General features: G+C 38.8%; 3 protein-coding genes across 5 annotated transcripts; all 3 read left to right on the forward strand.

The window, feature by feature from the left end:
- The first annotated feature begins 71 nt into the window (after positions 1–71).
- Positions 72–9,888, forward strand: top3a (DNA topoisomerase III alpha). 2 transcript variants are annotated; one of them, XM_060896956.1, is made up of 19 exons: positions 72–176; positions 862–921; positions 1,199–1,272; positions 2,006–2,081; positions 2,166–2,274; positions 2,352–2,495; positions 2,581–2,751; positions 3,542–3,645; positions 3,762–3,836; positions 4,473–4,555; positions 4,692–4,899; positions 5,073–5,258; positions 5,340–5,469; positions 5,552–5,665; positions 6,154–6,319; positions 7,438–7,584; positions 8,224–8,346; positions 8,487–9,178; positions 9,612–9,888. In XM_060896956.1, exons 1-19 carry the CDS (start codon positions 87–89, stop codon positions 9,755–9,757), a joined length of 2,898 nt encoding a protein of 965 aa, XP_060752939.1. In that variant the 5' UTR covers positions 72–86; the 3' UTR covers positions 9,758–9,888. The 2 variants fall into 2 exon arrangements, with proteins under 2 accessions (XP_060752939.1, XP_060752937.1); XM_060896954.1 differs by lacking the exon at positions 72–176 and adding an exon at positions 209–761.
- Positions 9,889–11,969: 2,081 nt separating this feature from the next.
- Positions 11,970–24,091, forward strand: flii (FLII actin remodeling protein). The gene is made up of 30 exons (XM_060896939.1): positions 11,970–12,114; positions 12,767–12,877; positions 13,622–13,693; positions 13,803–13,883; positions 14,043–14,128; positions 14,246–14,407; positions 14,558–14,661; positions 14,778–14,953; positions 15,374–15,531; positions 15,688–15,772; positions 15,861–16,008; positions 16,159–16,292; positions 16,405–16,617; positions 16,722–16,901; positions 17,100–17,182; positions 17,301–17,375; positions 17,462–17,545; positions 17,636–17,807; positions 17,911–18,015; positions 18,133–18,324; positions 18,778–18,966; positions 19,963–20,102; positions 20,416–20,620; positions 20,704–20,858; positions 20,956–21,016; positions 21,910–22,038; positions 22,122–22,228; positions 22,313–22,418; positions 22,508–22,573; positions 22,706–24,091. Exons 1-30 carry the CDS (start codon positions 12,052–12,054, stop codon positions 22,838–22,840), a joined length of 3,777 nt encoding a protein of 1,258 aa, XP_060752922.1. The 5' UTR covers positions 11,970–12,051; the 3' UTR covers positions 22,841–24,091.
- A 1,009-nt stretch (positions 24,092–25,100) lies between these two features.
- Positions 25,101–27,720, forward strand: mgmt (O-6-methylguanine-DNA methyltransferase). Of its 2 annotated transcripts, none has more exons than XM_060897380.1 (5): positions 25,101–25,212; positions 25,357–25,470; positions 26,306–26,445; positions 26,526–26,665; positions 26,761–27,720. In XM_060897380.1, the coding sequence occupies exons 1-5, from the start codon at positions 25,199–25,201 to the stop codon at positions 26,887–26,889; spliced, it is 537 nt and encodes a 178-aa protein (XP_060753363.1). In that variant the 5' UTR covers positions 25,101–25,198; the 3' UTR covers positions 26,890–27,720. The 2 variants fall into 2 exon arrangements, with proteins under 2 accessions (XP_060753363.1, XP_060753362.1); XM_060897379.1 differs by having other exon boundaries at positions 25,119–25,246; positions 25,355–25,470.
- Positions 27,721–27,880: the final 160 nt, after the last annotated feature.

The following is a 27,880-nucleotide window of genomic DNA, read 5'->3' on the forward strand; positions in this document are numbered from 1 at the left end:
TTTATTAAGTTCCGTGCTAGCAAAATTGCGCCATACTACCTAGCTTGCTCGTGCACATAATTTAAATATCATATCCATGCCAAAAGATGGCTGTGTATTGTGTGAAGATCATCGGTGCACGCCTGCGTGATGTTTTCCGGCACGCACCTACGTCAGAATTGTGCGTACAGTCGAATGTAAATTATTAAAATACAAAAGATATATAACGAGCATCTTACATTTTTATCGATGATCCAAAAAGACTATATTGGTCATGTCTTGCTGTTTATGAAGTGGTAGTTTGATGAATATGCGTAACCGAGTCTTTTACGGCATTTTACGACAGTTTACGGCAGCTGTAACAGGCGCCGAATTCAGAAAGTTCCTGATTGTTTTTCTGGGAGCTCAACAACCTTCCCGAACCTTTTAACCGCCTTTGATAGTGATGTTTTTCTTTTAAATCTATTTAACTTAATTCTTATTTCGCCGCATATTTTATGGAAAGTTTAATTCTAGCTTGGTTCCATATAAGCTAGCAAGCTAGTTTCCATGACAACAAAGTGCCCTTGTTTTGCTAAAGACACTTAGCCATGGAGTAGCTAGGAGTGATGATCATTGTGGGGAAGTTAAAGTCTCTATTAGCAGCCCAGGGTCGTATTTGTCGCTCTATATCCTTTAGTATGATCAGAAGAACTCAGATTAAGAAGGTGCTTTGTGTAGCTGAAAAGAACGATGCAGCTAAAGGCATCTCAGAGATCATGTCAAATGGCAGGTCAAGAAGAGTGAGTGTGATTGTTTAATGGCACATCATGATCACTGAACCCTGGTGCTTTTAATCACATCTTCAACAAGTGTGTTGTCTTGTTTTTCCCTGCACAACAGAGAGAAGGTTACTCAGTCTACAACAAGATATACGAGTATGAATATAATCTTTTTGGACAAGTAAGTGCTTTGTCATCTACATTTAGCTTTACATCTTTATCCAGAGTGACTTACAATTTGTTTTCGGTTTATACAACTGAGCAATCGAGGGTTAAGGGCCTTACTCAGGGGCCCCAGCAGTGGCAGCTTGGTGGACCTGGGATTCGAACTCATGACCTTCCAATCAGTAGTCCAGAACCTTAACCACTATTGTACAACATCCATACAATCACCAAGGTTATGAGAATCAGTTATTAAAACCACCCTAAAGTGTCTTTGTGTGTTCATTTCATTACAGAATGTTTCTGTGTGCATGACATCTGTGTCTGGACACCTTTTAAGTCTTGAATTCAAAGCTCCTTTTCAGAAATGGTAAGTCTTAATCATTTGTTTTATTAGAGCTGGATGTGTGTAAAAAATAAAGTGAATGTACATTTGAGTGTGAAAGTTTACATCTTCCATGTTTTCTGGGTAAAACAATACTAAAGACTAAATGAACCTTTTTTTTTTTTTTTTTTAAATTAGAGACGTTCCCTGCAAACCAAAATAACTTTGAATGAATGAAATGGTTATGTTCCATGAAACAAGACAACAAACCAAAACGTAAAGCTGAAGACAGCAGTGTAAAGCCATATTTGGACAGGATTAAATTTCCATCAGGTTCTGGAGACATTTTTTTGAGAAGTTTGCATGAGCTCCAGTATGAATTTATCTCTGTCTGGATCAGCCATGTCATTGTTTTTCTCAAGCCTACATTTAGAGTATTACAGGCAGAATGACTTACTGTTTTTCCATGAAACTGATCATTTTAGTCACAGATGCACTCGTCTGTGAGATTCTATAAATAAAGATGTTTCATTGCTGCTTATTGCCATGTTTAATCTCATAGCACCCCTATGAGTGACTGGATAGGTCAGATAGTAAACACTTAACAGTTTAAAACCTACAAATTGTGTTTTATGAGTCTTGGTTTGTGCCATACTGAGATAAGACGTGCATCACATGAATTGTTGTTACATTCAATCAGCTCAAACTGGTGACATATTGTGTCGTTCTTTAAAGTGTGTGCAAAAATGCTCTCATAGATGTTGTGTAATTCTAACAGGCACAGCTGTAATCCAGTCTTGCTGTTTGATGCTGAAGTGGAAAAGTATTGTCCTGAAAACTTTGTGAAAATTAAGGTATGTTTTTTTTTTTCCATTCTGATAAGATGTACAATTTTTTGAAGCGATTTCTTTTCACATAGCACTCTGCTCGTCTTTTAGAGGACTTTGGAGAGAGAGGCCAGACAGTGCCAGGCTCTGGTCATCTGGACCGATTGTGATCGTGAGGGAGAAAACATTGGCTTCGAGATCATCGACGTCTGCAAAGCTGGTGATGTCTTTGATTTTTTCATCTTTTCATTAATAGTTGTAATTTGTGGTGCTGACACAGACTCTGTTCTCTCCTAGTCAAGCAAAACATTCAGGTGTTCCGTGCTCGCTTCTCTGAGATTACTCCCACTTCCATTAGGAGAGCCTGCGAGACTCTGACAGAGCCGGACATTAACGTCAGCGATGCTGTGGATGTCAGGCAAGAGCTGGATCTCCGCATCGGTAAGTGGGATTATCTCAACGCACTATATTGTTCGTTAAAATTTGTTTCTTTTATTCAGGCAGTTGTTTTTCGACCGCTTTCCAGGAGCAGCTTTTACAAGGTTCCAGACTTTACGGTTGCAAAAGATCTTCCCAGAAACTCTATCTGATCAGCTGATCAGTTACGGGAGCTGTCAGTTTCCTACCTTGGGCTTTGTGGTGGAGAGGTTTAAAGCTATTCAAGCGTTCATCCCTGAGACCTTCTTTAAAATTAAAGGTACAAATTTTAATCAAACTCTGTCATAAATATATTACATTACATACAGCCAAAAGTATGTAGATGTCTGAGCCTCACACCCACACGTGAGACTTCACCCAAAACTGTTTCCACATAATTCCCTGTACACAAAACACAGAGCTCCATGAAGACATGGTGTGAGAAGGTTGGAGTAGAAGAACTTGAGTGTCCTGCATTGAGCCCTGACTCTGACTCAACCCCACTGAACACTGACTGAACCCCAGACCTCCTCACTCTTACACCATCAGTGTCTGATCTCACTAATGCTCTTGTAGCTGAATGAACACAAATCACACAGACACTCCAACATCTAGTGGAAAGACGTCACAGAACAGAAAAGTGGAGATTATTATAACACTTTAACAAGCACATATGAAGTGTCTATAAACCTTTGGCCACATAGCGTACAGTATTATTTAAAGATATAAGACACACCGAAAATAAAAGACGATACATTCATGGCATTTGGCAGACGCTTTTATCCTACACAACTTGCAATATCAATATAATATCACTAAATAAATCCTGACACTAGTCTAATAGACTGAGGGTCACAGACTATCAGTCAAAAATATTCTCTTGGGGACGGGATGGTAATATGGTGTATAAAAACACACCAACAATGAAACTGATTTGTTTTAGTTTTTTATAAAGTGCTAATTTAATTCCTCCATGAAGACTTGGGTCTGTAGTTGTCGTTCGAAGACGGTCAGTGACTCAGCTGCTCTAAACATTGACGCTGAGTTGCTTTCTGTTTGTTTTCCGTCAGTGGTCCATGAGCCGAACGAAGACGAATCGGTGGAATTCAGCTGGAAAAGGCATCGTCTCTTCAACCACACGGCCTGTCTCGTGCTTTACCACTTGTGCATGGAGGTTAGCAACATGATTTGCCTGATTTAGGGATTAAAGATTGGCTGTGAATTCGAATTCTAACTGTAAGTAAGAATGCAGTGTAGATTAAAAGTCGTTCACTGGTCATATTTTCTCAGGACCCTGTAGCAAGAGTGATGTCTGTAACAAGTAAACCCAAAAACAAATGGCGTCCATTACCCCTCGACACTGTGGTAAGTAATCAAAGCTTTCTAATACCTTAAACTTGAGGAATTACATGTCAAATAAATTATTTATTGTGGTGAACAGATACAATGCTTATTTTCTTGAAGCGTGAAAGGATTTCACTATGAAGTCAGAAGTCTGTATACATTTCATTTGATTCAAACAAATTTCAAATAAAAAGCCTGTGCTTAAAATTAGTTTGAATGATATTTATATACCTATGTAAGCCATAACTTGAAAACCACAGACAGGCGAAGTGAATAACATCGATTATCTGGTTATAATGGCACTTATCAAGGGGTAGGATATATTAGTCAGCAAGGAAGCAGGAACAATGGGTAAGTCAAGATAAGTCAAGTCAAGAAGACACGTGTAAGTGTAAGGATCAGAGAGATTGACAAGAGCCAAACTGTGATGGCTAGAGGACTGGGTCAGAACATTTCCATAACAGCCGGTGTTGTGGTGTTAGTACCTACCAAAACGGTCCAAGGAAGGACAAGCATTGAACCAGGGCCAGGGTTATGAGAGCCCTAGGATTAGTGGCGTGTGGGAATGAAGACTAGCCTGTCTGGTCCCATGTTGCCATGTGAGTGTGTTTAAATATATATTTGTGTGTATATCATGCATTTTTTTTTTTTACACAGGAACTTGAAAAACTGGCTTCAAGAAAATTGAAGATAAGTGCTAAAGAGACCATGAGAGTAGCCGAGAAACTGTACACACAAGGGTACGTGTTTCATTAACTATTTTTTACAGCAGTCTTGTATTGTAATTCTTCTTCTGCTCCTTCTCCTCCTCCACCTCTTACTTCTCCTCCTAGCGCCCTGAGTGCCGGACAAACTAACATCTTTCGTTTCTTCTAGGTTTATCAGTTACCCTCGTACCGAGACCAACATGTTCCCGAAGAACCTGAACCTTGTCCCGCTTGTTGAGCAGCAGACTCAGGACAGCGAATGGGGGGCTTTTGCTCGAGGCATCTTGGAAAGCGGTGGGCCAACACCTCGAAACGGAAACAAATCCGACCAGGCCCATCCTCCCATTCACCCTACCAAATACACCAATAATCTTCAGGTGGATTTCATCTTGCAAATAGCAAATACATCAACACTAAATCCAACATCAACACTAAATCTAAGCAATTAATATAAAATGTTCTGGAAGTGATCCTTTATCTGGATTTAATATTTGATGAGTTTCTTCCTATAAATGAACTTGTATGATTTTCATAATTTTCTCTTGCACAGGGAAACGAGAAACGTGTGTACGAGTTTATCGTTCGTCACTTTCTGGCCTGTTGCTCCAAGGATGCTCAGGGCCAGGAGGTGACTGTAGAAATTGACATTGCTGAGGAGAAATTTTCTGCAAGCGGACTGACGATTATCGCTCGTAACTATCTCGACGTTTACCCATACGACAAGTGGTACAATAAGGTAATGTTCCCAGTAGGACAATTTGTATCACTAAAATTGATATCATGCTCAAGCAGAGATTTTTTCCTTCTTATTGCGCAGGTTATTCCGTTATATACACCTGAAACAACATTTCAACCGACCGCTGTCGAGATGGTGGAAGGACAGACGAGTCCACCTCAACTCCTCACTGAGGCCGACTTGATTTCTCTCATGGAGAAGCATGGCATCGGTATACTATAAAGCTCATAAGACGTTTTCATGACACATTTTAAAGGACCAAAAAAAAAAGGATGGAATGCTTGGTCTTTTAGGCACAGACGCAACACACGCCGAACACATCGAGACCATCAAGAGCCGTATGTACGTCGGTCTGACAGATGATCAGAGGTTCCTTCCTGGGGAGCTTGGCATGGGTCTCGTCGAAGGTACACAAACTCAGACCTGGGGTCATTTAGTCTGATAACTATTTCATTTCCTGAGGTGCCAAATTATGGTACGTTACAATGTCGGGTTAAAGGCTTTACCGGATTTCAGTCGACGTGAGAGAGACTTGTTATTTATCCTTGTACTCAGATTATAGGTTTATAATCAGGATGATACTTTTTCCTTAATCTTTGCATGTGAACAAACATAATTGGTTTGTAATATAATATGTAATAATAATTAATTAATATATAGTATGTTGAATATTTATAACTATTATTGTATATAATTTACAACTATTTACAAAAGGAAAAGGTTTGATATCAGCAACACCAATAAACAACAATCTTGTCATATTTCTCAATTGATGATGATGATGATGATGATGATGATGATGATTCTTGCAGTAATCAATATTATATTCTGTTTAAAAAATTCTGAACATGTTGACTGTACTGCTGTAATTTGAGTGAAACTGGTACAATTCCAGGGTACAATTCCATGGGCTATGAAATGTCTAAGCCACATTTGAGGGCAGAGCTGGAGGCAGACCTGAAGCTCGTGTCTGAAGGGAGAAAGGACAAGGCAACCGTCCTCAGACATCATGTGGCGAAATACAAGACCGTTTTTATAGAATCAGTCAGGAAGGCGAAGAAGTAAGTCCATACTGTTCTTCAGGTTATTGTGACTTTGCAGTGATTCTTTTTCATGTTGGGAGGTGAAAAGGTATAGAAATGTAGAAGCAAGATATGAAATGAAAAGAGTTTGGAAAAAATCGTTGTCTCTTCACTGAGGCATGAAAGGGCAAAGAGTGTTTTGCTGGCAGTCCCAGTAACACACACAATTAAAACAGAATTAAACGTTTCCCTGATGTGATGTGATGTGATGTGATGTGCTTGATCTCCATGATCACATGGGTACAGTGTAGATTCCCTCTGTTTTATGTCTTGTCACCTCATTTAATTTTAACCCAATTCAATTTCTCTGTAATTTGACTCCAGATTTGGGCTTGTTCAGGATATGATGATGTTGTAATGTTGTAATAACGTTTACTCCTGTTTTTTCTCTCTATATTTACTTGTGCTTTTACAATTTGGAAAGTAAAAAAAAATGCAAAAGGTGTCGAAAAGATCTGGATTTTAATCATGATAGCTAAGAACCCTGTTTTTACTTCATTCATTCATTCATTCATTCATTCATTCATTCATCTTCTACCGCTTATCCGAACTACCTCGGGTCACGGGGAGCCTGTGCTTATCTCAGGCGTCATTGGGCATCAAGGCAGGATACACCCTGGACGGAGTGCCAACCCATCGCCGGGCCTGTTTTTACTTATAAATAGCTATTTATACATGCAGTATTTAACAAAACTTTCTTCTTTTTCTTCTTCTTTTTCTTTTTCTTTTTCTTCTTCTCCTTCTTCTTCTTTCTCTTTTTCTTTTTCTTCTTTTCCTTCTTCTTCATTTTCTTCTCCTTCTTCTTTTTCTGCTTCTTCTTTTTCTTTTTCTTCTTTTTCTTTTTCTTCTCCTTCTTCTTTTTCTTTTTCTTCTTCTCCTCCTCCTCCTTCTTCTTCTTCTTCTTCTTCATTTTCTTCTAATTCTTTTCCTCCTCCTCCTCCTCCTCCTCCTCCTCCTCCTCCCTCTTCTTCTCCTCCTCCTCCTTCTTCTTCTTCTTCTTCTTCATTTTCTTCTCCTTCTTTTCCTCCTCCTCCTCCTCCTCCTCCCTCTTCTTCTTCTTCTTCTTCTTCTTCTTCTTCTTCTTCCTCTTCCTCCAGGTTGGATGAGGCTCTGTCTAATTATTTAGGCCAGGCCAGAGATTATACAGAGCAAGAAGAACAGGAGTTAGAGATGCCGCTCCCGGTGCGTAAATGTCCGCAGTGCAGCCGAGACATGGTTTTAAAGAAGAAGAAGGACAGCACAGCGTAAGCCATGGACAGTGAAACATCACAGATAACACACTGTTATCATCCTGAAATGGGTGTATAATAACTAGAAGTGTTTATTCCTCTTATACCACAGCAGTTTGGCAATGATTGCAATTTTAAATGTATTAATGATCAACTATTCCGCTGTTTAACCATTTAGTTCTGTTTAAGATTTATTGAACATCTGTGAGCCAATGTGTTTCCTGTTGTTTCTTACACCTCTGGGTTTTTTTCTCTCTCTCTTTTGACAAAGTTAGCTTGTCGTTACTGAGAAACCCCAGAACTTCTCTTCTTCTGAGGATTCTCCTGTGATTGAATATTTCTGACACGTTTCCCCTCCCATAAGTGTTAAATTAATGTTTTCTTACTGCAAGCTTCCCCATTTGTTTATCCACTTATTAGCCTTAGATTATGTAGTGTGAAATATAGAAGTAGTATAAAAATGATGGCGTGTTAGAGCAAGTGCATTAATATAAACCTGTGATTTGAATTACAAATGAAACTCTTGCAAATCTATTCTAGTGCAGTAATGTTTATAAAGTGAGGCTAAATTCTGACTGCATATGAGCTCAGCATGTTTCTGACATTTGCTAATTGTGTTATTTCCTTTCTTGTCACACTGCTTGACTTTTGTAGGAAGTTTCTGTCATGCACAGGCTACCCGAGCTGTAAGGCAGCTGTGTGGTTTCCAGATACAGTTCTGGAGGTCAGCAGAGATGACAGCGTCTGTCCATCGTGTCAGCCACATCCTGTCAACATGTAAGAAATAAAATAAAAAAAATAAAAAAAAAGACTACAGTTCCTTTTCTGTAACTGGAAAGCATTTGATGAAGTAATGTGAGTCATGTTTGACAAAACAGAACCAAATACACCCTGTGTCTTACTCAATTTGTCTTCAGGCTGAGGTTCAAGTTCAAGAGGGGAAGTCTACCTCCAGGGATGCCTCTTGAGTTTGTCGGGTGTATCGGTGGCTGTGACGAGACTCTGAGAGAGGTCTTAAATTTAAAGTATCTTCGAGGAGGAGATTCCACCACTCAGGTTAATCGCAGTTCAACGTCATGGCAATCGAATCGTCCAGTAACCAATCCTGCGCTTCAGAACAGGTCTGAGAACAGACCACCACTCCACAGTCCACCGGCCTGGTCCACACAGCCCTCACGGTCTGTCCAGAACAATGTTGTGTGTAACTGTAGCCAGGATGCTCTTCTCCTCACGGTGCGTAAAGAAGGTCCCAACCAAGGTCGTCAATTCTACAAGTGCAATACGGGGAATTGTAACTTCTTCCTGTGGGACGAACAGCAGAATGACCAGCCTGGGTCAGCAGGAAGGATCGGGTCAACAGGACAACAGGGCCCTAGCTTTCAACCACCCAGACCTTCTCTTGGCTTTGCAAATACACCTCAGCAGAAGCAGGGCAGCAGAGGATCTGGGGGAGGTGGAGAAGAGAGTATGTGCAGCTGTAACATACCTGCAGTCACAAGGACTGTCATGAAAGATGGACCTAACAAAGGCAGAGTGTTCCTCACCTGCGGCAAACCACGGGATCAGCAATGTGGCTTCTTTCAGTGGGTAGATGAGAACGTTGCTCCCGGTAAATGAATATATAACATGTATATATTAAACATATATTTAAGCACAGTATAGAAACACATGTTATTTGAAATCAATGGTTTATGTTGCATTCATTAATAGTACAGAAATTGGGAGTAATACATCCATAATAATTGTAAAAAAGATTTGTTCAATTTATATACCCACTAATCCTCCTGAACATAAAATTTGTGTTAGACCCAAAATAAAAATGAGTGAAGACTTGAATTTTTAATTAGATTGTTGTATGGAATTATGTACGAAAGACTCTGCACTGATTTCATGGTTTGGTTCTTTTGAATTAATTGATTATGCATCACACAGGAAAAAAGGAAAAAAATATATACCATAAAAGTAGCCAGCACTATAGCTGCTAAAGTTAGGATTCGTCATGATAATAATTTGTACTTATCATTTTCCTGTCACTCCCACAGCTGCTGTAGGGAATGTAAGAGGAAACAACAGTAAATGGGCTGCTAGTAAGAAGAATGAAGCCTCTTCTGCTCCTAAAAGACCAAGGACTTGTGGAATTTGCCATCAGCCGGGACACACTCGCGTCACCTGTCCTCAGGCCCGGTGAGACAGCATCAAGTGGAGATGGCTGACTATGTATATTCTGTCAAATAAATGAGTTTTTGTTATCATTTGTAAAATTTTACTATATAAAAACAGTAAACACTTTTACAAAATAAAAGCTGACATTAATGAGAATCTTGTCTTTGTTTTTATTTATCGATTTATATGGAAAATTACAGTCAGATGGACTTCATTATTAGATATTGTATCGTTTTGCCTGATTTTATCACTTGGATAAAAATAAGTTAATTAAACAGCAGAGAAGCTAAAAGTTTTTTTTTTTTGTTTTTTTTTTTATTTGTTTGAAATGATACCTCTGCTAATAAACATTCATCAGTTACTTTAATGTGGATGGTGATTATAATCTATTAATGCTTTCTGAACTCCAAAGTTCAACATCTTTCAATTGGCTCATCACTGAAGGGATTAGGGAAAATCTGGCTTCAGTACTTTATAGTACAAACCTGCTGTAATCAGTGGAAGGATAAGACTGTTTATAAGCCGTAATCAGCTTGCATTGTATGATGTTCGTGGGTCCTTTAGATTAAACATAATACAGATATGAAAGGCTTGATGTAAGAGAAACTTGCTATAGCAAATGCTGTTAAATACTTGAAGGTGTTCATTGCTGATTTGATGTGGAACACAGTGGTAAAACAAAAAGAAAGAAAGAACCAGGGAAAATAAGAGAAAAATTAAGAAAGGAAGACAAATGGAGAATTATTTGGTGCTTCTTTCATTCCAGCGAGATTATGAACCATTAGCACTTAATGTTAGACAGCTTGCTAACTTAGCTAATGTTAGCATAGCTAGTAACTTAGTTTACATTTACAGAATTTGGCAGACATCCTTATCCAGAGTTACTTACATTTTACCTCAATTAACTGCAAGTTAAGGGCCTTGCTTAAGGGCCCCAGCAGTGTCAGCTTGGTGAATGTGGCATTTCTGATTGGTATTCCAACACCGTAACTACTAGGCTTCCACATTCCGGTGTAGTCCCAAGTAAATAAATGTAACTCAGACTCAAACATTTCTTCAATAATTTGCTTGCCCACTCTTTTGTGCATTAAACTAAAAATAATGAATTTGTTTTAGAAAATATTGAGATACTGCGGTTACTTTAGTGTGACTGTGATTACAATCTATGTTGTAGATGACATTAGTGGTCTTATAAAAGAATAGATATTGTCTTCTGCTTCAACTTCAAGTCAAGAAACAATTTTAATTTAAATCCTAAATGATATTCATAACCGCTGCGTGATCTTCAGTAAAGTAAGAAATTAATTTTATTGATTAAATTCTAAGACTTTTGTCTGAGTGGTTTCCTTACTACATTACCTCCCAGACAGAGATTTTATTCCCTGGACAAGTGAATCAGTATCAGGACATGTTCGCTAACAGAGACAAATACTTCTATAAGTTGCTCTGGATAAGGCTGTCTTTGCACCACAAAAACAGAACTTAACTACACAAATTAAACGTTTTAGACCTATACTATCACACCCATATGTGCATGTCGAACATCCCATTACAGATGTAATCCTTTTTTGCCGTTATAATAATTTCTACTCATTTGGGAAGACTTTCTACAAGATATTGAAACATGGCTGTAGGTCAAAAGGATTAGCTCGGGCACTGATGTTTGATTAGGAGACCTAGGGTTCCAGTCCATTCCAAAGGTGAGGTGGAGGTTCTTCTACTCCAACCTAATAAAAGCGTGTCTTCATGGAGTTTGCTTTGTGCACAGGGACATTGTCATGCTGGAACAGGTTTGGGGATATTAGTTAAGGTGATGGGAAATTTTGAGGGGGGAAAACACATACAGTTGTCCACATACTTTTGGCTTTATATAGTGTATTTCTATATAACATTAATGAGTGTGTTTTTGGGTTTGGAGAGAGAGAGAGTGAGAGTGTGTGAGTGTGTGAGTGTGTGCGTGTATGTGTATGTGTATGTGTATGTGTGTGTGTGTGAGTGTGAGTGCGAGTGCGTGCGTGTGTGTGTGTGTGTGTGTGCGTGCGTGCGTGCGTGCGTGTATGTGTGTGTGTGAGTGTGAGCGTGTGTGTGTGTATGTGTGTGTGTGTGTGAGAGTGTGAGTGTGTGTGTGTGTGTGAGTGTGAGTGTGAGTGCGAGTGTGTGTGTGTGTGTGTGTGTGTGCGCGTGCGTGAGAGTGGGGTGGGGTGACACACACACACACACACACACACACACACACACACTCGCACTCACACTCACACACACACGCCCTCGGCCCAGAAATAGACTCACACACACTGACTGTTGCATCCTGAATTAGAAATGGCTGCTACCGGAGTTCTCCCCTTTATCAGGGGAGTAGACTTAAGTGGGAATGATTTTAAAGTAAGTAACTATTTCACTATAGACTCATTTGAACACACACTTTTAAAATACACTTTGACCCTCTAGCTGCCAGAACAGAATGAATTTGACTGCTGTATTTAGCCATGTTAGCCATGTTAGCCATTGGGCGTTAGCTCGCTTAGCATAGCAACTTGTCAATATGTGACAGTTTGTGCTCTGTAAAGTTAACTACTGGCAAAAATACACATTATCCTGGACTGTTAATCGGGGATGTTTAACGTTTCCTTCGGTTTAATGGTTTAATTCATGGCTGACACGGTGTTTAGTTAAAAATTACATTTTGTTGTGAAATTGCGTAGCCAGATAGCTGACGTTAGCTAGCTAGGAAGCTAAGTTAGATAGCAAGCCAGCTAAACCAGCTGTTTATTTCATTTATAACATGACGCATTACAGACATCATTCACACTTTAGCATATAGACAATACACTACTGTTAATATTCTTGACTAGGTTTAGTTATTAGAGTAATTCTGAAGTTTTGCCTTTGCTTATGTACAAAATATCAGGACTTTGATATACTAAAAGCTTACAGATTGACTCGACTGTAAAAGTGTCAATTGTAAACTTTATATTTTGCCTGATTAGTGATATGTGGGACTGATTTTATCTGTATGTTTTGTCATTTTCCACAGGGAGGATATTTTCCTGAACATGTTAAATCTATGACTAGTTTGAGATGGCTGAAACTCAACAGAACTGGGATTTGTTATCTTCCAGAAGAACTTTCCTCTCTCCAGAAACTGGTGCATATTTCTTAACATTATATATATAATATAGTCTAATAACTTTTATTTGTTTTATTAGCATGTTGATATAGAAGTGCAAAAATTCAATTGAATAATAAGACCTAAGCTTGACATAACATCAGCTTAAAATGGCAGAACCGTCAATGTATTTCAGTGACCAAACTAAGCAGATAGAAAAAAAATTCTGTAGCATAGCTGATTAAAATACAAAAAAAAAACGAATCTAAACATGAACTCTAGTTCAACGACTCTAAACATGATCAAGCTCAGGTTCTGTATCTTCTGCGGCAACTTATCTGATCGCTTGTATTTTTTACAGACTATCTAACTAAATGCACCTTCTTAGACTAGAGACTAAATACAAAGCTAAATAGAGCAGCTCAGCTTTCCTAGATTTTCACAGATGTTTTATTTTATTTTGCCGTGTCTGGTCTGATTTAGTAAACGTATGACAAAAACAGAATGAAGTAAGTACGGATGAAAAATAAAAACGGGCGTCTCATCCTTGCAGAGCTCACGGGACTAATCAGAAGTGTATACTGTGAATCACCTTTACGAAACAAAAAACATTATTTACCCTGAATTAATTAGAGATTACATTAAGAGGTACATTTTATAAAAATTTAATCAGCAGAGTTGCTATTCCAGACCTCTGATGTAAGTGCATACACCAGATTTAGTGTTTATACATGTATAAAGCAATTAAATATTTATTTCTTTTCTGATATGTTTGAAAATCAGGAGCATTTGTCAGTGAGCCACAACAGTCTAACAACGCTACATGGAGAGCTCTCGAGCCTTCCAAACCTACGGGTAACTCGGATTAATCAATATAAAGTTATTTTTCATTTACAGAACAAATCTCATGACTGCATCTCCGATTAATTTGTCACTTTTATATATGTTTTAATTTTTCTTTCAGGCAGTTGTGGCTAGGGCAAACAACCTCAAGAATTCAGGAGTTCCAGATGATATTTTTAATCTGGATGACCTCTCAGTACTGGTATGTTGAGGTTTTTTTTTTTTTGTGCGTATTCACTGATTTTTCCTTTTATTATTAACATAGATCAGGCTCATTAAACAATGTGTAATCTTTCATAAGCTCTTCTTGCCGTATTTTCATGAACTCCAGAACAGAAATCCATAACCTCCAATTTTTCAGGACCTGAGCTTCAATCAGTTGACTGAAATTCCAAGAGATCTGGAGAAGTCTAGAAATATGCTGGTTCTTAACCTCAGTCATAACAGGTAGAGCTGTGTGTTGATGTTTGTAAGTGTCTGTGACATTCTGATAACATCTTCACTGATATCTTGTACCTGCATCTGGATTGATGTTGCTTTATTTCCTCATTCTTCCTTTTTCAGCATTGACAACATACCAAATCAGCTGTTCATTAACCTCACCGATCTCCTTTATCTGGATCTGAGTGACAATAAGTTGGACAGCCTTCCCCCTCAGATGAGACGACTGGTTCATCTTCAGACGCTCATTCTCAACAATAATCCCCTTATGCACGCACAGTTAAGGTGAGGCTGTTTTGCAGTTTATTTTCTGTCCGTCTCCAATAGAGTATATGTACAGCATGATTCAGCAAGCCTGGTGACCTCATTGTTTAACTCAGCTGCTGATAAGGTTCCTGCAAATGTTTATTTTGGGTTTGATTCATGTTTTATCAGACAACTTCCAGCAATGGTAGCTCTTCAGACTCTTCATTTAAGAAACACTCAACGCACTCAAAGTAACATGCCGACAAGTCTTGAAGGCCTCACTCATTTAGCAGGTAATAAAAGTAAAGCCAGTGTTCCTATCGCTGTGTTAAAGAAGATAAATAGCCTTTTAGATGTGAATTGAAAATAGTTAGATTTGTTTGAAAGTTAATGATCATTTTATTCACAGATGTGGATCTGTCCTGCAACGATCTGAATCGGGTGCCGGAATGTTTATACTCCTTGGTCAGTTTAAAACGCCTTAATCTGAGTAGTAATCAGATCTCCGAGCTGTCACTGTGTATAGATCAGTGGACCCAGCTAGAGACTCTGAACCTGTCCAGGAACCAGCTCACGTCATTGCCCGTGAGTATTTTCATGCTGGTTTTGGTTTCTCATATTAGATATGTCTAGCTATGTATGTCTGGCATCCATGTCTACAATTAACTACAATTCAGGTTGAGGGTGAGGACATATTGATGAGTGGCAAAGCAACCTGCAGTGCAGTGGAGTCTAATCTAATCTTCTCCACAAAGGGTTGTAGGCTTTCCTTCCAATCAAGCAAAATCTAAATCTGGTCCAAGTTTACAACACCAGCCATTTAAGACCAGGTCCAAATGATAAGTGAAATCATTGTATCCTGCTTTGTTGAAGTGGACGTTTTCTAGCCACGCTTGGCTTCTAGAAACAAAAGTACAACGTGCAAACTCTTCAGCCAGCTGTGTCATTTTTGGAATGAATTCTGATGATAAATCCTCACTGACTCATCATTCTTACCTCTTGCAGTCTGCAATTTGCAAATTATCCAAACTGAAGAAGCTGTATTTGAACTCAAACAAGCTTGATTTTGATGGAGTGCCATCTGGTGTTGGGAAGCTGTCCAGCTTGGTGGAGTTCATGGCAGCTAATAATAATCTGGAGCTTATTCCAGAGGGTCTCTGCAGGTAGGAAGTCATTTACTAATACAGGGGTTGTAAATGAATAAAGCCCAGTTTACATAAATGATGGTAAATGTTCAATAAGCTCCCATGTTAATTGTAATTACAAATTGTATTCATCTATCTAAAGGTCTTTTGTCTATATATTCTTATGTGTTTCAGGTGCACAAAACTAAAGAAATTGGTTTTGAACAAGAACAGGCTTGTGACGTTACCCGAGGCAATCCATTACCTTACCGATTTAGACGTAAGGTTTAAAAATATTTCAAACTCTGACACAGCTAAATTAGTTCCATTTCACTCAATACTCATGTCAATATATTAATATTATATAGGTTTTGGACGTTCGTGAAAATCCAAACCTGGTTATGCCACCCAAACCTGTGGACAGGGGAGCTGAATGGTACAACATAGACTTCTCTTTGCAGAACCAGTTGCGATTGGCTGGTGCATCACCAGCTACCGTGGCTGCAGCAGGTGGAGGTACAGTACACCATACACCTCTTTCCTTTCAATGAAATTCACATGTCCATTTACAGGACCGATGTTTACAGAATGCTATTTTATGTTTGATATTTTCTATTCATTGGTCTGTGATACAGTGCATTTTTTTTAAATATAATCCTTGTATAGGAAATAGTCCAAGAGATCCAATGGCCAGAAAGATGAGGTTACGGCGACGGAAGGATTCCACACAGGATGACCAAGCAAAACAGGTGCTGAAGGGCATGTCTGATGTAGCTCAGGAGAAGAACAAATCTATTCAGGTGAGACAATATATGTGATTTGAGTCGCTTCAAAAAAATAGAAAAATTGCGTTGCTTCAAAAAAATAGAAACTGCAAAAATGAAATTAAATTCTATCCTCCTCTTTTATCAGGAGAATGGTGACATGAAATACTCTGACCTGAAGTCCAAACGCTGGGATAAGAACCTCGAGAAGCCTCCGATTAACTATTCTGAGTTCTTTTTGGAAGATGTGGGTCAGGTTCCTGGAGTGTCTGTGTGGCAGATAGAGAACTTCGTGCCTGTTCTGGTGGATGAAGCTTTCCATGGAAAGTTCTATGAGGCAGACTCTTACATTATCCTGAAGGTAAAATTAAATTACCTTATGTGTCTGAATTTTCAAAATGATTTGCTTGTTTGCCTTTTGTATAGAAGTTCACTTGTATTTTATATTTCTATCCTTATTTTCAGACTTTTCTAGATGAGAATGGAGCTTTAAACTGGCAGATCTTTTACTGGATCGGTCAGGAGGCCACCTTGGATAAGAAAGCAGGCTCTGCTATCCATGCTGTTAATCTTCGCAATTTCCTGGGGGCTGAGTGTAGGACTATCCGAGAGGAAATGGGGGACGAAAGTGAAGAATTTACTGCGGTTAGTTGAACATATGCATTTCGTATATGTCTTGAGATGAACATCAAAACATCTAAAGAACTGGGATGCAACTGGGTTTCTGTGGGACCGCCTATAAAAAAAACTGTGGAAGAAAGTATCTAGGTCACAGTTTAATGATTTGTTTAACATAATTTCAAACTATACCTCCTTAAAAATCTTTGATCTTTATTCCTTTAGGTGTTTGACAATGAAATTTCCTACATAGAAGGAGGAACTGCTAGTGGATTCTACACAGTGGAGGATTCACAATACACAACAAGGTATTAAACAGGACAGAAAACAAAGACTATAGCATGCAGATACAGACACGTACCATGTTTCTTATCATTTATGTGTATAACATGTATACGAATATATATTTTTTTTCTTTTTGGACAGACTTTATCGTGTATATGGGAAGAAGAACATCAAACTGGAGTCTGTGCCTCTAAAGGCAGCCTCTCTTGATCCTCGGTAAGTTCAATATAACTTATAGTCTGTAAAGATGCATACAACGTTGAGAAATCTCAAACGCATTAAAACCGTGCTCCCTTTATAAGGTTCGTTTTCTTGCTGGATGCTGGCCTTGAAATATTTGTGTGGAGAGGATCCAATGCCACCCTTAGCAACACTACAAAAGCCAGGTTTGTAGAGATTAGTTCTTTTTACCTTGACTACTAATATTTTTTCTGTCCATTCACTCGAACCTTTTGTTCTCTCCTTGGAATTTAAAGATTATTTGCGGAGAAGATAAACAAGAATGAAAGGAAGGGAAAATCAGAGATCACTTCTTTGATGCAGAATCAGGAACCTCCAGAGTTTTGGGAAGTTCTTGGTGGACAGCCAGAGGAAATCAAGAAACATGTTGCAGATGATTTTTCTCCAGTACGACCTAAACTCTACAAGGTAGGTATCTGTTTTTTTTTTTGTTTGTTTGTTTTTTTTCTCCCCTCAAATTAGGTAACACAGTGATATGAAAACATGTGGAACCTGATCTTGTTTCATCTAGGTTGGTCTGGGTTTGGGTTATCTTGAACTTCCTCAAATCAACTACAAGCTTTCAGTTGAGCATAAGGACAAACTCAAACTTGATGTGCTTCCCGAGCTCAGACTGGTATGTGAAGTAGTTCATGTAATAAAGTATTGCACGACTTTGCATGAGATTGGAATCCAAGTTACAGATTGGATTTTTTTTAATGCACTAATCTGAACTGATGTCCTCCTGTTGCAGCTCCAAAGCCTTCTAGACACTAAAGGTGTATATATACTGGATTGTTGGTCTGAAGTGTTCATTTGGATTGGACGCAAGTCCCCTCGTCTGGTAAGAGCAGCTGCACTGAAATTAGGCCAGGAGCTGTGCAGCATGCTCCATCGACCAAAACACGCCCTGGTCATCCGCAACCTGGAGGGTACCGAGTGCCAGGTTAGACATGCTTTGAATTGTTGCTTGCAGTTTCTCACTCAGAATCTTAAAATAGCATTTTTTTCTGTGAATTCTTACCACCAGGCATGGCTATTGACAAGAACGTTATATAAATACTCTCTCTCTCTTGTCTCTTTCCCTCTCTCTTTTCACTCTCTCTCTTTCTCTCTGTCTGTCTGCCTCTCTCATTCTCTCTTTCTTGTCTCTCTCTCTCTCTCACTCACTCTCTTGTCTCTCTCACTCTCTCTCTTCTCTCTCTCTCTTGTCCCCCCCCTCTCTTTCTTGTCTCTCTCTCTCTCTTGTCCCCCCTCTCTCTTTCTTGTCTCTTCTCTCTCTCTTCTCTCTTTCTCTCTCTCACTCCTCTCTCTCTCTCTCTCTCTCTCTCTCTCTTTCTCTCTCTAATACAAAATATATATTAAACCGTTTTTCCCTATGCCTTTTGTTTCTTACTAGGTCTTCAAATCCAAGTTTAAGAACTGGGATGATGTGTTGAAGGTGGACTACACCAGGAATGCAGAGAGTGTTAAGCAGAGTGATGGCCTGTCTGGAAAGGTGAAGAAGGATGCTGAGCCAAAGAACCAGATGAAGGCTGATCTGACTGCACTCTTCCTGCCCAGGCAGCCACCAATGCCCCTATCTGAGGTGCGGTCTCAACAATCACTGGTGAAGCACAACAGGAAAACTCGACCTATTATTCAGAGATCACACCTTCAAATCCTGATGGTGCCACAACCATCTGTAGCCAAGAGTCTAAAAGAGTATAACTGTTCTCTGGGTGGGACAGGCATACTGTCTCCCCTATTAATAAGAACAATATGAGCTATTGTGGTGGCACTTTTGATCTACATATAAAAAACACAGTCAGACTCAGATTTGTTGGTAAAAGCAAAGAAGTAAAGATGGTATTTATTTTGCTGCAGCAAAAAGCGTCTTCCATACAGTATAGAGTGCCAAGTCTACACAGTGAAGAGGCAAAGATTAGTGATTCACCCTTTTATACCCTAGGTGTGTGCTTGTGTAGCCTGGTATGTGTGTGTGTTGGTATGTGTGTGTGCTTGTGTTTATGTGTGACCTCTCAGTCACCTCAGTAAAGTCAGATCTCATCAAGCACATGCACACACACTCCACTAAAGTTCCCATCCCTTTAACACATGGAATGTTTATGGCAGGAACGTTTCCTCCTGTTCTATCTCACCCTAGTCTGACACACAGAATTTACCATGAAAGCACATACAAACACTCCTGATATTTAAAATTTCCACTACACTATATGCAGAAGTAGATCGATAGCATGTCTCTTGTTGCCCTGTGATGCAGCATGAATCGCAGGGCAACAGGACACATGCAGTCTGCTGAAAATCGGCCAGGACCAAAGGAGAAAAATATTATTTCATTGTTTACTAGGGTTTCTCCAAATAATTGCCTTCGGACACTTTTTACATGGTAACATAATCAAGCATTGTGTTTGTAACCCAAAAACAAAACTAGTTAAATATGTAGATTGATTTAATTTATGTAGAGTATATAATGTATAATATGTTTTAATTTGTTAATAGACATAATAAACTCTGAACAATCTTTTATTAAAAAATATTGTTTTTAATGTCTTCCGTATGCCTTGTTGTAATCAATATACAGGCTGAACAAATGATGGAAGAATGGAACGAGGACCTGGATGGTATGGAAGGATTTGTTTTGGAAGGTAAAAAGTTTGCCCGGCTGCCAGAAGAGGAGTTTGGTAACTTCTACACACAAGACTGCTATGTGTTTCTCTGCAGGTAAGTGGCACTTGGATGGCTAATCTTGTGGAAATAAGATTGCCTCTTATTTTCCATATTCTTATTCGAATCTGTTCTTAATCACTTTGGCTCCAGTTACCTGGACTATATGTGAAATTAATATTTCCAAGTTTGTTTGTTATGAGGCCACAGTCAATAGTCATTTGCTTGTATCTCTTGCAAGCACATGAAATGTTTTCCAGAAATCTATGGACAGGTTCCATGATAGCTGTAATGAAGTAATGTTCAGATTGTTGATCTGTTATCATGGGGAAGCTTTCGGTATGAAATTCGTTTGTATGTTGCTTTGCAGGTACTGGGTGCCGGTTGAGTACGAGGAGGACAAAGAGAAAGAAAAGGGTGATGATGAAGGAGAGGATGAGGACAAGCAACCTGAAGAGGATTTCCAGTGTGTGGTTTACTTCTGGCAAGGTCGTGAGGCGTCCAACATGGGCTGGCTAACGTTCACATTCAGTTTGCAGAAGAAGTTTGAGAGCCTTTTCCCTGGCAAGCTGGAGGTACAATTGAATTCAATTTGTTAATATCTGTTGAATATAACGAGGTCCAGAGTAGTATCATTTTCATGGTGTACATCCTCCAGGTTGTTCGGATGACCCAGCAGCAGGAGAACCTCAAGTTCTTGTCACACTTCAAGAGGAAGTTCATTATCCACAAAGGAAAGAGGAAGCTTAAGGTGGACAATGTGCAGCCCAGTCTGTACCACATCAGGACAAATGGAAGTGCACTCTGCACCAGGTTATCATTCAATACAATACAAAACGTCAAATAATCGTTTCATATTTGTTTAATGTTAAAGGACTAACATGCTGATTTCTTCTTTTGTTGTCCATAGAACTATCCAGATTTCAACAGACTCCGGTAACCTTAACTCTGAGTTCTGCTTCATACTGAAGGTAATGTTCTGTGTATTTGTACTGGAGCCAGGTGTAATAGTGCCAGCATGTTTGGCTTTATGATTTTTATTTATTTATTAATTAATTTTGTCCTGTGAAGAAATGTTTTTAAACACCTTCTCAGCTTGAGCAGCAGTCAGATGAAACTTCATTAAAATTCCCCCAGCTGAAAAACTATTCACTGAAGTGGAAAAGTTGCAGGAAGTCCTTTTGTTAGGTTTATATTTTTTGTTTATAAACATCTCTGCAATCGAGACGGAGTTGTAAGAGCCAGACGTGGCTTGGATAGTTCATATAGACTTTATTTGGGCGAACATTTAACTGTGAGTTCACAAGTCAGTAGAAAACAAGTTGCACTGTTGATTTGTGCAAATTGATGGTATCATGTGATCAGTCTGTGTGCGACCAACCATGGCCACCGGATGGGAGTGGAAGAAACGTAAGGGTATGCAAAATTCAGTCAGTGAGTTGTTCCACACCAGCGCTCTCATGAAGCTCGCTTTGTGCACAGGGACATGGTCATGACGGATCCAGTTTGAGACTCTTCGTTCCAGTGAAAGGAAATACATTTAATACTGTTGTGTACTTCAGTTTTTGCCGTTACTGTTTGAGGAAGAACCTCACATGATTGTGATGGTCAGGTGTCCACAAACATTTGCTCATGCACTGTATATTTTAGCTTCCTGAGCTTATTGTAAATAGAGATTAATAATAGTTTGTATTACTAAACTAAATTAACATTCACAGTGAAAATAATATGCTGTCCACATGAACCTTTGTGTGGATCTGACTGTTATACAAGGGCAGAATTTCTTTACGTTGTTAGAAAAAGTGCCTGTCAGCTCTGCTTGTGACACCAACTGTTGTGGATTGATTTCCACCCTTCTTTGTAGGTGCCATTTGAGAGTACAGACAACCAGGGGATCGTGTATACCTGGGTTGGCAGAGCAGCAGACCCAGACGAGGCTAAGCTGGCAGAGGATATAATGAACTCGATGTTTGATGATACCTACAGCAAGCAGGTAACATTAGGACCGTTTATCAGCATTGAGTTAGGAAAAAGTATTTTGCTTCGATTACACAACAAGATTATTGCTTTTAACAGGTAATAAACGAGGGAGAGGAACCAGAAAACTTCTTCTGGGTTGGCATTGGCTCACAGAAACCATATGACGAAGATGCACAATACATGAAATATGCCAGACTATTTAGGTTAGTAATTTAAATACATTTTTATTTCAAACATTTTCCGTTTTGCTTGTTTTTCTTATCTCTATTTATGCCGTTGCCCTGCAGGTGCTCCAATGAGAAAGGTTACTTTTCTATATCAGAGAAATGCTCTGACTTCTGTCAAGATGATTTGGCTGATGATGACATCATGCTCCTGGACAATGGAAATGAAGTATGTGCTTAATTGTTTGTTTATTTGAATAAACCTTTGGACAAAGGCCTAGAGGAAGTTGTGCCTGATGGCTAGTGTGTGTTTTACAGGTGTACATGTGGGTTGGCACCCAGACAAGCCAAGTGGAGATCAAACTGAGTCTGAAGGCTTGTCAGGTAAGACTGCATTTCAGTTTATCTATCTTTCGTATATCTTTACTAAGTTTGTTTCCTTCAGGACGATTAATTATTCATCAATGACTTCAATCACTTTTTTCCCTTCTGTCTCATTTTTGTTTTGATCTTCAGGTCTATATTCAGCACATGAGGTCCAAGGATGCAGAGCACCCGAGGAAACTGCGCCTGGTGCGCAAAGGCAACGAACCTCATTGCTTTACACGCTGTTTCCATGCTTGGAGCACATTCAGGACAGTGCTCGCATAAAATATTCACACACAGCACAGCTGTTAAATACAATACAGCGTTACTCTAATAATCTGCAACTATAAAACACCCACCAGAACTTGTCTCATTATTTAAGTGCACTGCAGGTATAGTTTTTGAAAAGCACGTACAATAACGTTTACCTACTTGAACGGTTCTTAAAATGTCTGTTTATATGCGAGAAAGGAGATGAAGATTTGTAGGTAAGAGGTACCTCCTGAGATGATTGAGAAGTTACTGCATTTTTAAGGGATGATGGAAGAAGACAAAAAAAACAAACATCTGCGCAATCAATACTACAAAGCAGTGTCACTGGGTTTATGTTCTGTTTATGGTGAACTGAACTGAGAATAACTTTAATCAGCTTGAATCAATGCTGAATTTAGTTGTAAATTTATACCTAACCTATACCTGTTTAGCTTCTCCGTGTCAAATAAGTTCTTTGAATTTGTTGATTTTAACAATATAGATACCAAAAGGAATTTGCACACTTCACACCTTCACGTTTATTTTGGTTTGAGCGCTTTATATATATCGGTCGTTTTGAATAATGCATTTCTTATTGTATTCTGTAGAACTAGGCAGTATGTTTAAGGGCCTACGTTTCGTCACGTAAAGCACAAGCTGCGCTTTGTCACAAAACAAAATATATATTCATCAGTACTAGCTGGTGCCATAGACAGCCTACTGTGTTATTTTGCATGAAGGTGCTGTCTTCATCATCTGCTGCTTTAGGATTCACTTTAAGGATAGTGAGCAGCATTGCTGAAATTACGGACTTTACAGGTAATTTTCGTTCTTTCTTTTTTGCATCTGTGGTTTATCAAGACTAGTATTTTTTGTTTTAACGCTACTTGATGCCCTTGATGCCACCCTTCATGCATACTTTAAAAAAATACATATGTTATGAGGGTACATATTGGCAGTAAGTGGTAGAATATAATGCCTTAGTAGTAATGGTCCTTTTTATGGATCACTTGAATACTATGAGTTGAATATGTTATGTTCCATTTGGACAGGGAAATGCATTTAACCAAGGATAAAGAGTTCATTGTTTTCAATCAGGTTTCAGAGGGATTTTGAGAGGAAATTTGATATTTAAAAACGTCTGCTTACTTTTTCAACATCACTGTGTATGTTTGTGTATGTGATTGTATGCATTAAATGTATCTGTACAAATATTTTCTGCCACCGGCGGCACCACCTGCAGATGCTATATTTATGTATTTTTTATTAAAGTACACGTTCCAACACAGTTCTCTAAGGCTTGCTGTTTTAGTCTACTCACCAATTTACAATATTTTAATTAATAAGAGGTAGGTAGTGTTATTTTTTTAAATAATCTTTTCAGAATATTTTTAGTTAAGTCTTGTTTTAAGTTTGTGAAATACAAAACATGTGCAAACACCTGAACATCACACCCAGAAATGTTTCTTTCCCTAATAGCCCTGACTCTGACTCAACCCCACTGAACACCTATTAGACACATTACATACAGCCAAAAGTATGTAGATGTCTGAGCCTCACACCCACACATGAGACTTCACCCAAAACTGTTTCCACAAAATTCCCTGTACACAAAACACAGAGCTCCATGAAGACACGGTGTGAGAAGGTTGGAGTGAAGATCTCGAGTGTCCTGCACTGAGCCCTGACTCTGACTCAACCCCACTGAACACTGACTGAACCCCAGACCTCCTCACTCTTACACCATCAGTGTCTGATCTCACTAATGCTCTTGTAGCTGAATGAACACAAATCCACACAGACACTCCAACATCTAGTGGATAGACTTTACAGAAGAGAACAGTACTTTCTTACAGCTTTTTATATATAAAAGATATATATCTATATAGAAGATATCTCTCTCTCTCTCTCTCTCTCTCTCTCTCTCTCTCTATCTATATATAGAAAATATATAGAAGAGAGAGTAAGAAAACAGACAGAGAGGGAGAGAGTATTTATATAAAGTAAATATGTATTTAATTCTATAGTGTTAGATTTATAGTACATTATAAGATATAGGTCTGTTCTACTGTATAAAGCTTTTTCAGTAAAAGATATTTTACCCAATAGTATCATGGTGCACAACATGGAGGATTAAGAAACATAAAGCACGTAAAAATGTCAGTCTTTCTGTTTTCTTTCTATTTTAAACGCCATTGGACGAGATGAAGGGCGGTTCTGACAGCTATCCAATAACCACGAAGTGTGAGAGTGACGTTTTGAGTGTCCTGTTGCTGATTGGCCCGGCGTCATGTCAATCTTCATTTACTGCATTTGCACCTAGGAAGCGTGCAAAAGTTAAGGAACATAATTATTGCTCGATTCATAGCGTTTGTCTTATTGACATATAAAATGCAGAAACAGCGGTATGTACCACACCCTGGGTGGGGCAGAAGGGGCAGGAATATTACATTGGTAATTTATAGTGAAGGTTATGCATATTCATTAGCTTTCATTTATTTACATTATGTACATTTACAACTGTGTGTGTGTGTGTGTGTGTGTGTTAGAAACGCGTGTGTGTTGCAGTGTGTGTGTCTGGAGTCGCCTGTGGGAGAGCTTCTCCTGAGCGGCTGTGAGAAAGGAATACACACCATCACCATTACTATGGAAACAGAACATAGGTACCACACATACACACTACACACCATTACTATTACTATGGAAACAGAACATAGGTACCACACATACACACTACACACCATTACTATTACTATGGAAACAGAACATAGGTTCCCCCCCACACACACTACACACTATCACTATGGAAACAGAACAGGGGTACCACACATACACACTACACACCATTACTATTACTATGGAAACAGAACATAGCCCCCCCCCAACACACACACACACTACACACTATCACTATTACTATGGAAACAGAACAGGGGTACCCCACACACTACACACCATAACTATTACTATGGAAACAGAACATAGATACCCCCCACACACACTATTGCTATGGAAACAGAACATGGGTACCACACACACACGTGACATAGAGATATGCATGGGCTTACACTATCTCCTCTGTTGGGGTTTAGTCAATCACTGAAACTAGCTGATAGAGAATGGCACTAGTGTAGTAAACATTCTCATCCACACAGTTAATAAACACCACTACAATAACGATATGTCTTAAGTCTACATAGCATAATGTTATAAACATAATGTTAATGCTTAAGCATACTAAAATGTACCTGTTTGTACATTCAGTGATGTTAGTTGCTTTGTAAGTTACTGTATTTTTACAGATTTTATTTGAACGCATTTGCCTTAATGTAAAAATACTAAACATGAATGACTTCATAACTTGATTTTGAATTATTACAAATTGCTTATTTAGTCTTTAAATGTTGTGCCTGGTAATTGGATGACTGATGATCTTTTGCTTTTTCATGTACAGTATGTATGTACTCTGTGTGTGTGTGTGTGTGTGTGTGTGTGTAGGTCTGGGCTCATTTCAGACCAGGCAGAACTGAACCCGGAGCTTCAGAAGTGTGTTACGTGGCTCCAGAGTTACTTTCGTTCTGCACAGTCAGTGATCTCTCTTCCGTTTCCTGCCTTACATCACCCAATGTTGCAGGGAGGTATGTGTGCCACATACACACACTATCACTGAACAGTATACGTTGGGTTGGATGGTATAAACCCTATCTCTATTTGTCAGACTCCTTCACTGCACACGTGCTAAGGATATTGCAGTCAAGGGTACGAGTGGGACAAACCGTCTCCTACAAAGAGCTCAGTGAGATGGCTGGAAACCCGAAGGCTGTTCGAGCAGTGGGCAGCGTTATGAGGAGAAATCCGGTCGGTTCATTTTTAATGCATTAACTTCTCAGTTATGAGTACAAATGAGAAATGCATCCTCTGACTTTCTCTCGCTTGTGTTCGCATCTCCTCAGGTTCCTCTGATTGTGCCCTGTCATCGTGTGCTGTGTAGCTCAGGTCAGAGTGGCAGATATATGGCAGGCAAAGGAGATCATATTAAACTGTGGCTGCTCTCTCATGAAGGGAAGAAGGGTTCGACCTAACTGTTTAACCTATGGATACCGTTTCAGTTGTTCTCTGCTGGATACACACCCTGAAATATTCACTGTTCAGCATTTTTTACATGCAAAGTGTGGGTGTATGTTCTGCTTCAGTAATGAAATCTAAAGTAACAGTTTATTCACTTAATCAGTGCAAGCATGTTTTATTGTTACAGTTACTGCCCGATGTTGTCTTACTTTATTGACCAATAAGATGATAGTAATAGATAGTAGATGGTCTCATATGGTTTGTTTTTACACCTTTAAACTGTACATCATTAGTTTGAGATCATTAGTTTACAAATGATCATAATTTAAAAAATAAAGATCATACAAATTGCATCTTTATCAACTATACCTGTTACTTAGCAGCTGTTAAACATGTCACATTAGTCTGTTTCTGGGATGTCAGCTGTCAGGCTTGTCTTATAAATAACAATGGAAATGTAAAAGAGGATTTGGAGCCTTTCTACTGCAAGGAGATTATGATTATAAATCACTGTTAGATTGTATTCATTTCAATTCTACACTCTAATGAGAACTGAATGATAACACTTCCTGCTCTCTGTTCCCTTTTATCTGATTTTCATGTAATCTTCAAACAAAGATCAGTGACGTTTCTTCTAGGTGTTACTCTGTGACCTTGTCCAGGATGTTTGTGTGTAGGCCACCAAGGTCACTTTTCTGTTAAAGTTTGGTTCTATTATGATGGCTTATGCTGCAAATATTAAAGTGAACCCTAACTGAATTAAGAAATGAACACTTCAAAGAAAAAACTTTGTATTTGAATTAATGTCATTAATTATTTCCTTATTAATTAAACTGAAAATAATATTTGTGGTTTTAATTACACACTATATTGGTTGCTGTATATTAAGATTCACCATTCCTGCTTCCACGTGGAGATCACAGCTATCTGTGTGTTTTAGCTAATATGTAAATTCACATTTAATTCACATATAACCTCTGTACAATATATAACTTACAATTATAC

Source organism: Tachysurus vachellii, chromosome 21 (assembly GCF_030014155.1).
Source record: "Tachysurus vachellii isolate PV-2020 chromosome 21, HZAU_Pvac_v1, whole genome shotgun sequence".
Classification (NCBI taxonomy): Eukaryota; Metazoa; Chordata; class Actinopteri; order Siluriformes; family Bagridae; genus Tachysurus; species Tachysurus vachellii.

What these genes read in the sequence shown, in the direction of transcription:
- mgmt (XM_060897379.1), top strand. Translation starts at nt 25,199, where the DNA reads ATGCAGAAACAGCGGTATGTACCACACCCTGGGTGGGGCAGAAGGGGC. An exon ending in CTGGGTGGGGCAGAAGGGGC is followed by an intron (nt 25,247 to 25,354) that starts AGGAATATTACA and finishes TGTGTGTGTGTT; the next exon opens with AGAAACGCGTGTGTGTTGCA. An exon ending in GCGTTATGAGGAGAAATCCG is followed by an intron (nt 26,666 to 26,760) that starts GTCGGTTCATTT and finishes GCATCTCCTCAG; the next exon opens with GTTCCTCTGATTGTGCCCTG.
- top3a (XM_060896954.1), top strand. Translation starts at nt 588, where the DNA reads ATGATCATTGTGGGGAAGTTAAAGTCTCTATTAGCAGCCCAGGGTCGT. An exon ending in GACCTTCTTTAAAATTAAAG is followed by an intron (nt 2,752 to 3,541) that starts GTACAAATTTTA and finishes GTTTTCCGTCAG; the next exon opens with TGGTCCATGAGCCGAACGAA. An exon ending in AAGAAGAAGGACAGCACAGC is followed by an intron (nt 7,585 to 8,223) that starts GTAAGCCATGGA and finishes TGACTTTTGTAG; the next exon opens with GAAGTTTCTGTCATGCACAG.
- flii (XM_060896939.1), top strand. Translation starts at nt 12,052, where the DNA reads ATGGCTGCTACCGGAGTTCTCCCCTTTATCAGGGGAGTAGACTTAAGT. An exon ending in TAAGTGGGAATGATTTTAAA is followed by an intron (nt 12,115 to 12,766) that starts GTAAGTAACTAT and finishes CATTTTCCACAG; the next exon opens with GGAGGATATTTTCCTGAACA. An exon ending in GGAAGTGCACTCTGCACCAG is followed by an intron (nt 20,859 to 20,955) that starts GTTATCATTCAA and finishes TGTTGTCCATAG; the next exon opens with AACTATCCAGATTTCAACAG.